Source organism: Phoxinus phoxinus (assembly GCF_949152265.1).
Source record: "Phoxinus phoxinus genome assembly, chromosome: 22".
NCBI lineage: Eukaryota > Metazoa > Chordata > Actinopteri > Cypriniformes > Leuciscidae > Phoxinus > Phoxinus phoxinus.
The window spans coordinates 779743-792733 of NC_136897.1; the positions used below are offsets into that span (position 1 = coordinate 779743).

Genomic DNA, 12991 nt, shown 5'->3' on the forward strand with positions numbered 1-12991 from the left:
GGTGCCACCGGCTTGGGCCCGTAATCGCTGCTTGCAGCTATATTTAATATTAGTCTCGCTTGGTATGAAGTGTCTTTAACTAGAGACTACTTAGATTTAAATTAATCGCACTTGTGTTATTTTCATATAATACATATTGTTATATTTAAAAAATGCATGTTAACGACATCTATAACGTTAATGTATAATCACTCATAATGTGACCGTATCCTCCTTCACAACATCCACAACTGCACCAGTTATTATTTTTACTTGTGAATACCTAATATAAAGGCAGACCATCAATATTAGCCTATGTGTTGTATAATCAGAAATATGCTAACGTTTCTGTAATGTTTTTTTTTAACTACCGTTGCTCAAAACAACAAAAATGAACTAACGTTATAGCGTGTAGTTACAATATAATAACATACATGGATCAAAATATCAACATCAAATCTATCAAGGAATCAAAAAATTTCACAATTCCTCTGATTTAAAAGATGAAAACTGATCTGTGAAGATCAATAACTCAACAACTCCCAGTGAAGAGAGGAAATTACAGCAAACGAGAATTTAGTGGAGGAAAGCGACGAACACACACACACACACACACACACACACACACACACAATAGATCCAGCGGTTGAGCAAACATCGGATGATGTAGGCATGTAAACACTACCTGACTGCTCAGTCCTCGCGCGGGGGACACGACGCGCCGCACGCGCCGCGGACACACGCCGCTCGACGGCCTCATCAGCGCGGCGAAGGCCTTCATCTCGATCCGCGGTTCTGGAAGTTCTGCCCGGTTCCTCCGCGGTTCTGCGAGTGAGTTCTGCCCGGTTCCAGTTCCTCCATCGGGCTTTATCAGCGCTGAGGAGTGACGACAGAGGAGGAGGCGCGAGGCATCGAAAGACTCGAGTCAGGATTCAGGAAATAAACATCCTTCCGCGCCGGCAGATGGGGGGACGCGACGCGACGCGACGCGACAGAGAAGACCCCCAGCCGGCACTGACTGAACGCGGCGACGCGACGAAACCGCAACGTGAAAACACTTCTCAGATGCCCAACATGGAAAATAGAAGAAGTGCAATATAACCTGTTAGTGTCGTATAACCGTTTTACATTAATGTTTTCTCTTTCTTTCCCTCATTTATTATTTAAATATTTGTGTTATTATTTCTTTATTTGTGCTGAGCCTTCCACACCTGTTTTTCTTTGTATAATAACAATTTTGTGCCAATTTGTTGTATTCAGATTTTGTATTCAATAAAAAAAAATATTTAAAAAAAAGTGCCTAGAGCGGGAAAAAGCTGCAGCGTGACGTCATTAGAATCCACATAATAAAATGTTTACATGAAAGTAAAATATCTTGACTGGAATAATATGGTGATTATGAATGGAAATAAAGGCTGATGTGAAACTGGGCTACCAGTGATGTCATCCGCACATATATTGCGTAAATACGCAAATTAACATTTTTACACTATATGTTGGATTATTGTCATGTTTATTATTTGTATGTGACTGGCATTCAATACAAAAAGGCCCATTCTTTGAATTTAAACTTGACACTTCCAACAAGTCTAATGAATTTTATTATTATATTTTGTTTGGTAAATTTCTTTATCCATAAACTATTTCCGCATACTTCCTGCTCTCTCATTTTCAGTTTGAGGTTTTGACTCTTTTGTTTTCTCAAACCTTTTTATTTAACTAGTAATAAAAATGTGACACATTCTTAAAACAATATGAGAATTTTTGTAATGATTCTATTAATGAGGTTTATTTAGCATTATTAATGTCCATTTGTTACATGTGAACGATGCTCTTTAAAGCTACACTGTGTAACTTTTTAAGTTGATTCTTAGCAAAAAACACGTTGTTTTTTTCAAAATGATGTGCTCATTAATGTATAATTACTTCTACCAACTAATCAAGTATTCTCGTAAGCGTGGAATCTGACATTTATAACACGGGTGAGCTGCTCGAATGGCGCGGCCATGTTGCGCCTCCATCTTGAAAATACATTAGCCAAAGAGGGACATTCCTGGAGATTCAAGCTTCGCCTTTCGCATTTCACACTCAGCGGCGCCGTGAAGAATAATGCGGCGGCCGTAGGAGTTAAAACGCTCTGGAATGGGAGGGGCTAGAACGTAATATTCAGTTGGTAGTCATATACGATTTCACCACTAGATGGGAGAAAATCCTACACAGTGTAGCTTTAAAGATGCAGTGAGCGATTTCTGAGCACCAAAACACTCCTCAGCCAATCAGCAGTAAGGGGCGTGTGCACACATTAGGGGGAGGAGCCTGTGTTATATGGCACATACGTTAATGGGCCCTTTTCACAGCCTAAGAAGATGCCTTTGAACGGTCATCGACATCGTCAATCCTGCAGTTTTTTATATTTTCATAAAAAAAATGTATGTACATTTATAACACTTCACTTGTATTATATTACTACAATAAACTAGTTACCGTGCTGTGAGGATGTTCCTAATTCATGGAACATATATTCATAATCATAATATACAAATATATTCATCCTAATTAAATATATTTAAGTATTAAAGTTTACCCAACTATGACGACCTTTATTTTGCTAGTAGAGCACAGGTGAACATGAAAAAATATATTTAATGTATTGTCTCATTCACACTATAAAAGTTTACACAACTACGACAATTTGTGAAAATGATCTATTTGGGGGCGGGGCTATCGAGAAAGGGGCGTGGTCTTTGGGTAAAAGGGCGTGTTTGTTCTGGTGATTTCAAATATCAACACCATTTCTCGGAAATCGCTTACTACGCCTTTAATGTTCTCCTGAAACTGTACAGCATAATCTCTGTTTAAATAATAAAAACAACATTTCTGATAAATTCAGATGTGAAGAAATATTTGACTTCCAAGTTACTTTAAATGTGCCTCCAGTATTTAAGCCAGTTGTTTTACAGAGAAATCTCATTAAAAAGCAGCAGTCTTCTAGAAAAAGCCGCTCTTAATGAACATCACATGACCAAACCGTGTCACGCAGTTGAGTTATTGAGTTAATACTACTTTTGCTAATGTGTTCATTATTGTATATAGCCTCAAGATGTACAAACAGTAACCCTGGTCATAAGAGCCAGTTAAACATAAATCTTTCCAAATGTAAAGTCTGTAGATAAGAAAGACACAAGACCCGCATCACATCCACTGCAGAAGCAGGGCATCGTGGGTGAAGGGGATATTAGATTGAGTCCTGACCATGTGACCGGTTTATCTCGGGCTGGTCACATGAACCGAACCGCTTCCCATCACACACTCCTAATGTAACGTATGAATGTTTTCAGTGAGTTAATACTCCACACATTTACACACAAAGCATATCCATAGTATAAAGTTTGGTACAAAAAGAAAGTTTACTTGTCCAAGAAGGCAAAGTGACCAGTATACAAAATATTTACAGGGATTTCTGTACTTTTGTCCTTTAACATGTTGAACAAATGAAGCCCTGGAGTTTATCCTTGCATGTAATACACCCTTCGACATGATTACTGTGTAACGACAATATTCTCTAAAGTATGGTCCAGATGAAACAAACAGATTAATAATTAAATTCCTAAATGATTTAATGTTAACTGTACAGTTCATAGGCATCATACTGACATAAGCATCGCACTGAAGTCCAGCACATGACGTTTATAATCCAGAAGCAGAACATTGGTTTAATGTGAAGCAGGTGCGATTAAACAACGGTCAGCGGTCAATTACAGGAGTTCACATCAGAGTTTAAATCTCCTGATAATGTACTCTCCCCACGCCATCCACGATGTTCACGTCTTCCTTCAGTGGAACAGAAATGCAGGTGTGTGAGGAACACACTCCAGGATGTTCTCCATATAGTGACTTCAATGGTCCAGCGGGTCGAAGGTCCAGATGTGAGTTTCAGCTTCAAAGTCTCTCACGATCCAGCCGAGGAATGCCTGATGATGTAATGTGTGGCGCATCACAGCGAGTGCAAGAGACGGAGACATCTCAGAGACGGCATTAGTGGTTAAAAGTATATAAATGTGTATTTTGTTCTAAAATGGCCGCTGGTGTGTCTAGATGAGACTCTTATTCCTCGGCTGGATCGAGACTTTGAAGCTGAAACTCACATCTGGACCTTCGACCCGCTGGACCATTGAAGACACTATATGGAGAACATCTGGAGTGTGTTCCTCACACACCTGCATTTCTGTTCCACTGGAGAGAGAAAGACTTGGATGGCGTGGAGGAGAGTACATTATCAGGATATCTAAACTCTGAAGTGAACTCCTGTAAAGCCTCGGCGCTGGACGTCACCAGATCCTCTATAACCCCAGCAGTGTTTTGGCTTCTTCGCTTTGGGCCATCAGACTCTCGCTGGCGTATTTCTGCAGAAGCTCCATCTTCTTCCGCCTCACCAGGGCTTCCTCAATCTGACACACACAACAGCAGTTTCATCAACGTCATCAGGAATGCTTACATGTTATTAAATGTTCACACAACACTTACAACACAATTAAACATTTTCATGGAACAAGATCAGTGTTATTTTAGTATCATTAGCCGTGTTTCCATGCAAAGATGCGAATATAATGTGTGAACAAAGCAGTGTTTCCAAAATCATCACTTCCTGGGAAATTGGAGCAATAATCAGTAATAAACTAAGTTTCTGCAATCTGGCTGTTTTCTCTTGAGCGTCAGAGAAACTCAGTAAACACTGTCATGTTCTAGCGTTCGGATGCTGGTGTTCGGGAACACACTCGAGTGAGACGCTTCTGGAGGGAATTACACCAAATCATTCTGATCACACACTTCGACTACATTCAGTCAGTCAGTCCAAATCCGATTTTTGTGCATATTCGATTGAAATCCGATCAGAATGAGCTAATGTGAACACCAAAAAACCCCCCACATGAAATGCAATATTTCACATCCATATGTAGCTTTAAGTTTAGCCTACATTAGGGTTTACTTAACAACAGAAAAAGAATGAAAATGATTCTGATTCTTATTAAAGCTACAAAAGTTATTCAGCCAAGAGCAGTGAGTGATTTTCTCTGTCTTTTGTTCATGACTCCAGTTATTGCAAGCTGATGCGATATGAATATCGCGATATATACATTTTTCAATATATTGTGCAGCCCTCATACCAACGCAACGTCATTGCCATAGAAACCAATGTAGATATTCCGGAAAGCGAAAGAGCAACATGGACACACAGACCGGATATGAACAGTTGCGATACACAGTGTGGACGTCAAAAATTTTAGATCAGATTCCAATCAGATGTACAAATAATCAGATTTGGAATGACAGTGTGAATGTAGCCTTAGGCTCCAAAACCAACATTAGAGATGCTGCGATGCCATTGGCCCACTGCTTACTCCAGTTATCCAATCACAGCTGACGCTGAGCCAAAGTAACCTGAGGGTTTCGTTTTATTTGGTAAATATGTTTCCATTATGCGCAATATCCCAAAAAGCAATTCAAATAGATGGAAGGAAAAGTTGAAAGCTACAGTGAAAAGTTAAATGATCAGAGAATAAAGGATTTGGAATATAGTGCATGAATCATATAGGAAACTTTTACATGCTTTTTTCCCTTTATGAAGGTTTACAGATGTGTTGACTATAAACTGCTGTTGTGTTGAAAATATCACTGTAAATATTCTTCAAAGATTCTCCATTGGCGTGTCATGGAGGTTTGGAATGACGAGAGCGAATAAATGATGAACTGAATCTGAACTGGACAAGAAGCGAGACTGAATCCGAACGGAAGTGGACCAGAAGCGAGACTGAATCCGAACGGAAGTGGACCAGAAGCGAGACTGAATCCGAACGGAAGTGGACCAGAAGCGAGACTGAATCCGAACGGAAGTGGACCAGAAGCGAGACTGAATCCGAACGGAAGTGGACCAGAAGCGAGACTGAATCCGAACGGAAGTGGACCAGAAGCGAGACTGAATCCGAACGGAAGTGGACCAGAAGCGAGACTGAATCCGAACGGAAGCGGACCAGAAGCGAGACTGAATCCGAACGGAAGCGGACCAGAAGTGCGACTGAATCCGAACGGAAGCGGACCAGAAGCGAGACTGAATCCGAACGGAAGTGGATCAGAAGCGAGACTGAATCTGAACGGAACTGGATCAGAAGCGAGACCGAATCTGATCGGAACTGGATCAGAAGTGAGACTGAATCTGAACTGGATCAGAAGTGAGACTGAATCTGAACTGGATCAGAAGTGAGACTGAATCTGAACTGAACAGGATCAGAAGCGAGACTGAATCTGAACGGAACTGGATCAGAAGTGAGACTGAATCTGAACTGGATCAGAAGTGAGACTGAATCTGAACTGGATCAGAAGTGAGACTGAATCTGAACTGGATCAGAACTGAGACTGAATCTGAACTGGATCAGAAGTGAGACTGAATCTGAACTGGATCAGAAGTGAGACTGAATCTGAACTGAACAGGATCAGAAGCGAGACTGAATCTGAACGGAACTGGATCAGAAGTGAGACTGAATCTGAACTGGATAAGAAGTGAGACTGAATCTGAACTGGATCAGAAGTGAGACTGAATCTGAACTGGATCAGAAGTGAGACTGAATCTGAACTGGATCAGAACTGAGACTGAATCTGAACTGGATCAGAAGTGAGACTGAATCTGAACTGGATCAGAAGTGAGACTGAATCTGAACTGAACAGGATCAGAAGCGAGACTGAATCTGAACGGAACTGGATCAGAAGTGAGACTGAATCTGAACTGGATAAGAAGTGAGACTGAATCTGAACTGGATCAGAAGTGAGACTGAATCTGAACTGGATCAGAAGTGAGACTGAATCTGAACTGAACAGGATCAGAAGCGAGACTGAATCTGAACGGAACTGGATCAGAAGTGAGACTGAATCTGAACTGGATAAGAAGTGAGACTGAATCTGAACTGGATCAGAAGTGAGACTGAATCTGAACTGGATCAGAAGTGAGACTGAATCTGAACTGGATCAGAACTGAGACTGAATCTGAACTGGATCAGAAGTGAGACTGAATCTGAACTGGATCAGAAGTGAGACTGAATCTGAACTGAACAGGATCAGAAGCGAGACTGAATCTGAACGGAACTGGATCAGAAGTGAGACTGAATCTGAACTGGATAAGAAGTGAGACTGAATCTGAACTGAACAGGATCAGAAGCGAGACTGAATCTGAACGGAACTGGATCAGAAGTGAGACTGAATCTGAACTGGATCAGAAGTGAGACTGAATCTGAACTGGATCAGAAGTGAGACTGAATCTGAACTGAACAGGATCAGAAGCGAGACTGAATCTGAACGGAACTGGATCAGAAGTGAGACTGAATCTGAACTGGATAAGAAGTGAGACTGAATCTGAACTGGATAAGAAGTGAGACTGAATCTGAACTGGATCAGAAGTGAGACTGAATCTGAACTGGATCAGAAGTGAGACTGAATCTGAACTGGATCAGAAGTGAGACTGAATCTGAACTGGATCAGAAGTGAGACTGAATCTGAACTGGATCAGAAGTGAGACTGAATATGATCTGAACAGGATCAGAAGCGAGACTGAATCTGAACGGAACTGGATCAGAAGTGAGACTGAATCTGAACTGGATAAGAAGTGAGACTGAATCTGAACTGGAAAAGAAGTGAGACTGAATATGATCTGAACAGGATCAGAAGCGAGACTGAATCTGAACGGAACTGGATCAGAAGTGAGACTGAATCTGAACAGGATCAGAAGCGAGACTGAATCTGAACGGAACTGGATCAGAAGTGAGACTGAATCTGAACTGGATAAGAAGTGAGACTGAATCTGAACTGGATAAGAAGTGAGACTGAATATGATCTGAACAGGATCAGAAGCGAGACTGAATCTGAACGGAACTGGATCAGAAGTGAGACTGAATCTGAACTGGATAAGAAGTGAGACTGAATCTGAACTGGATAAGAAGTGAGACTGAATCTGAACTGGATAAGAAGTGAGACTGAATCTGAACTGGATAAGAAGTGAGACTGAATCTGAACTGGATAAGAAGTGAGACTGAATCTGAACTGGATCAGAAGTGAGACTGAATCTGAACTGGATAAGAAGTGAGACTGAATCTGAACTGGATCAGAAGTGAGACTGAATCTGAACTGGATCAGAAGTGAGACTGAATCTGAACTGGATCAGAAGTGAGACTGAATATGATCTGAACAGGATCAGAAGCGAGACTGAATCTGAACGGAACTGGATCAGAAGTGAGACTGAATCTGAACTGGATCAGAAGTGAGACTGAATCTGAACTGGATCAGAAGTGAGACTGAATCTGAACTGGATCAGAAGTGAGACTGAATCTGAACTGGATCAGAAGCGAGACTGAATATGATCTGAACAGGATCAGAAGCGAGTCTGAATCTGATCTGAACTGGATCAGAAGTGAGACTGAATCTGAATCTGAACTGGATAAGAAGTGAGACTGAATCTGAACTGGATAAGAAGTGAGACTGAATCTGAACTGGATAAGAAGTGAGACTGAATCTGAACTGGATAAGAAGTGAGACTGAATCTGAACTGGATAAGAAGTGAGACTGAATCTGAACTGGATCAGAAGTGAGACTGAATCTGAACTGGATCAGAAGTGAGACTGAATCTGAACTGGATCAGAAGTGAGACTGAATATGATCTGAACAGGATCAGAAGCGAGACTGAATCTGAACGGAACTGGATCAGAAGTGAGACTGAATCTGAACTGGATCAGAAGTGAGACTGAATCTGAACTGGATCAGAAGTGAGACTGAATCTGAACTGGATCAGAAGTGAGACTGAATCTGAACTGGATCAGAAGCGAGACTGAATATGATCTGAACAGGATCAGAAGCGAGTCTGAATCTGATCTGAACTGGATCAGAAGCGAGTCTGAATCTGATCTGAACTGGATCAGAAGTGAGACTGAATCTGAACAGAACTGGATCAGAAGTGAGACTAACCTCTTTCTGCGAGGGCACCGCGACATGAGCGAAGAACGACTGCGCATCCTCTCCCTCCATCGCCTCTCCCGCTTCATCGTCGGACTGCTGTAAAACACAGGAGCGTTACGGGAATCTGCACTGATGGAGAACGGGCCGGATGGAGATGATGATGTTCACCTCTTCATCTCTGACAGCGTAGATGTGTTCCTCCTCCTCCTCCTCCTCTTCTGTGTCCTTCACTCCTCCGGCTGACAATCGAGACTCTCTCTCTGCTTTCCACTTCTCCACCGCCTCGGCGATCACTGCGGGACACACACACACACACACACGTCTAACTGAACTCGGTTTGCATCAGTGGTGTCCTGTGAAGCTCAGGTTGGGGATCGAAAATCAAATACTTGAGGTCAGGAATCGGATACTTGTTATAAAATTTAAAATTTTGATTCCTCATCGATTCCTTTGTGAGCATTTCAATTACAAAGAGAATCTTAAAACAATTATTTTAATTGCATATTTGTTCAGTTGTGTCCATTTATTGTGATTGCTAATTTTTTTTTTGTTCTTTTTAATTACTGAGTGTTTACTTGTCTTTAATAAAGCTTGAAGTTTATATTAGCTAGGCTAGTTGTTCTTCTATGGTGTTTTTAAACCACAGGCAAACGTTCCCTGTGTAAGTGTTCTTCATCCCGTTGATCTGTGTTCATGATATTCATATACACATGTTTTGCAATAACAATAGCAAGCTCTTGAAGCTCCGCCCCCTGTGCCGGGAGCAGCAGCTCATTTGCATTTAAAGGGACAGACACAAAAACGGTGTGTTTTTACTCACCCTCAAAAAGTGACTTTAACATGCTATATACACACATCTGTGGGGTATTTTGAGCTAAAACTTCACACACACACTCTGGGGACATCAGACTTATTCTACATCTTGTGAAGAGGGCATTACACTACGGCTTTAATCATCATGTTTAACTGAATTGTGTTTGCATCATTAATGTCGTGTGAAGCTGCTGTGAACATCTGTACTGTAGAAATAACGCTGAACACGTGAACAATGCATTAATCTTAATCAGCTTCGAGGTCGAGCTGGAATGCGTTGGTCATGTGACTTCAGGTCATGTGACGGTCTGGTGCGCGTTACGCTTCTCATGAGATAACGGTAATCAAACCTGCGGCCGCACGTCAGGCACTCAGTTAAACACAAACGAGAAACACATGTCGGAAAATGACATCAGCACACAATGCCACGACTGTCACAGAGCGCGCACACACACACACACACGCACACACACACACACACACACGCACACACACACGCACACACACGCACGCACGCACGCACACACACACACACACACGGTCTCGTGCTGCTCGGCTCATCTACAACACAGTCTGAAGTGCTGATACTAATAAATAATTCAATAATAAAACCGCTGTCCTCTCAGTCTATGGACATCCTAACATGTAAAGATGCAGTAGTTCCCTGCAGATCATTAATTATGATTCTACTTTCATTACACGCATCATCACTAAGCTTTGATTTACAAATAAGCAACTCATAGAGGTTTTTTCTATCATACACTGATATCAGGGCTATTATCGTCAACTACAAATATTAAAAGCATTTCTTTTATATTATATTTTACAGATATTTAAATATTTGATGAAAAACTTTAAATGAATATTAGAAATGTTGCCTTGACTGATAAGTTTAAGTTGAAAAACAAAAGTTATTACTGGAAATAAAAAAAACTAAATCTCAAATAAAAATAAATGAAACCTAAAAAGCAATATTTTAAAAGAAAAAGTAATAAAATGACAATGGCATGTTATAAAATGACTAAAAATTTAACTAAAATGAACATGAAAAATAAAAATATAAAAAATAAAAACTATTTGAAATATGAATAAAACTACAATAACATTTTTAATTACACTGGTGCATATGAGACACACTTGAGCCAGTTTAAAAAACAGAGCGAGTGGGTCATGATGATTAAAAACTGTTATTTCCATGTTTTTAGACTGTTAAATCAGATAAACACACAATAAACCTCAGATGTTCATGTTAGTTCAGGGGAACTTGGACTCGAACTTCACATGGACTCAATAATAAGATGACGAGACATAAACAGACGTGGTTGTGTGCTAAACTGCTTCTTTAAAGACGACGGTTCTGCTTTCCTCGTCTGTGTGAGTGTGTAGTGTTGCTGTGTGATCATGTACAGCTCCAGTTCTTCTCTATATCAGTGTGTTTCTGAACTCCTGAAACGCCTCCACTGTAGTCTCGAGTTTCTTCCTCATTATAATAATTCATGCGCAGAATAAAGGGGCGGGGCCTGGTTGAGTTAGTCAGTAGTGTGTTAAACTGGCGGTTATGGTAAGGGGCGGGACATTTCCCAAACACACTCGACCAATCACAACACTGCTCCAGCCGACCAATCAGAGCACAGTGTGCTTTTCAGAAGGCGGGGCTTCATAGAGACAGGAAGTGAACAGAGCCATAATGAAATGAAACCTCGAGTGTAGAGTTTCCTGTGTTCAGGGGTCTGGCCTCACCCTGCTTCTCATACTCCTGCTCCAGTGGCACTAATACACCATCGTCTTCATCTCGATACCCATAATACTCGGCGTCGATGTCCTTCATCAGCTCCGCGCGGGTCTTCCTGGGCGGCGGCACGGCTGAACAGACCAAAGACAGTCACATGATCACGGCACGTAAAACACACATCATCATCTCTCCGCTGCAACACACACACACAACGCTGGAATACTGACAGTGCGTAGCGGCCTAACTATGCATATCCTCATTTGCATATCATTTGCATATGTATATTCATCCACGTGACACCATGTTTAACGGTACAGGATTCGGAAAATATGAGTTATGCATCACATGACGTGCTAAAAATCATTTAGTAGCCGATCCTTGCCTTGTTTATGAATAAATCAATAAAATGGTATAAAATACATTTCAGAGAAAGTTATTCTCAATCTTTTCCACTGACCAAATAGTATTTTTAATTGCTTTATATTTTTAATGGAAACGGATTGACCTTATTGAGTTAAAGCCCAGCATGCCTCAGGAAGTGTCCAACAGCAGCGCAGACACTACCCATGTTTCCACTTATTAGAGTATAAACATGTTTTAACTTCTCTGTAGAGATTTGATGTCGTTTAAATGTTTAACTGCATTATGTTGGTGGTTCAATCCTATATTCTATATAAATGCAGTCCATTTACCATTAATGAGAATGACATATTTAATATAAATGTGTATATCAGATGTAAAACAGAGTTTAAATCATTCTTTTATTTATTTAGACCGTTATTATGAACATGCACTGTGTTTCTGATTATGACTCATAATGAATATTAAAGTGGTTTTCTTCATCAGTTCCTCAGATCATCATCGGTGTCGTTGAACTGCTCGTCTCTAATGTTCGTACACTACACAGACGCACACACACACTCTCCCGTCACGTGTGTTTATAACCCGCAGCTGCTCCGTGTGAAGTGTGTGTGTGTGTGTGTGTGTGTGTGTGTGTGTGTGTTAGGGGTGCACGATATTGACAAAATGTGATATTGCGATATCGATATTAATTTAGATATTTCAATTCCGATCGCTCACAGCACATCTGGAGGTCTGGGCCGCATCCCAGACGAAACTGGACAAGTGTAAGTGCATCTGGTTGTTGAAACCACATGTAAATTTGAACAAAAATGCTAAAAATGTAGCGTGTGAGCGTGTTATCGGCTATATGTCGGTTATAGCCGGATATGACGCCGCTACTGCAGCCGCATCACTGAAGCTGAGTATCGATCATCAAGCCGACACGCAAACTATCGCAGATCAAAGTGAAAGTAAGTCGGAGACGCTCAACTCACAATCATCTTCATTAAAAGTAAAGAACCGAAATGATCTGACCAGGGCTGTTGCCGCCGCTCTCTCTTATTGTCTTTGATTTCTAAATGTTATCTGACGATCAATAAAATGCAGCTCATAACTGTTGCTTTCGGTGAC

General features: G+C 41.0%; 2 protein-coding genes across 6 annotated transcripts in view; both read right to left on the bottom strand.

Moving 5' to 3' along the window:
- nuf2 (UF2 component of NDC80 kinetochore complex) overlaps positions 1–898 on the bottom strand; it is a 52451-nt gene extending 51553 nt beyond the window's left edge. Inside the window, exon 1 of the mRNA XM_079597517.1 lies at positions 665–898. Coding sequence (XP_079453643.1) covers positions 665–760 — 96 coding nt within the window. The 5' untranslated portion in view covers positions 761–898. The remainder of the gene's footprint in view (positions 1–664) is intronic.
- Positions 899–2756: 1858 nt separating this feature from the next.
- The window catches only part of isy1 (ISY1 splicing factor homolog), a 14208-nt gene continuing 3973 nt past the window's right edge, over positions 2757–12991 (bottom strand). Inside the window, exons 8-12 of one of the 5 annotated variants that reach the window (XM_079598322.1) lie at positions 11527–11649; positions 9142–9266; positions 8983–9069; positions 4271–4427; positions 2785–3778 (exon numbers count right to left, since the gene is read on the bottom strand). In XM_079598322.1, the coding sequence (XP_079454448.1) occupies positions 4320–4427; positions 8983–9069; positions 9142–9266; positions 11527–11649 (443 nt within the window). In that variant the 3' untranslated portion in view covers positions 2785–3778; positions 4271–4319. Of the gene's footprint in view, positions 4428–8982; positions 9070–9141; positions 9267–11526; positions 11650–12991 lie in introns of all 5 variants that reach the window. The other 4 variants (XR_013796003.1, XM_079598324.1, XM_079598321.1 and 1 more) reach the window with 4 other exon arrangements.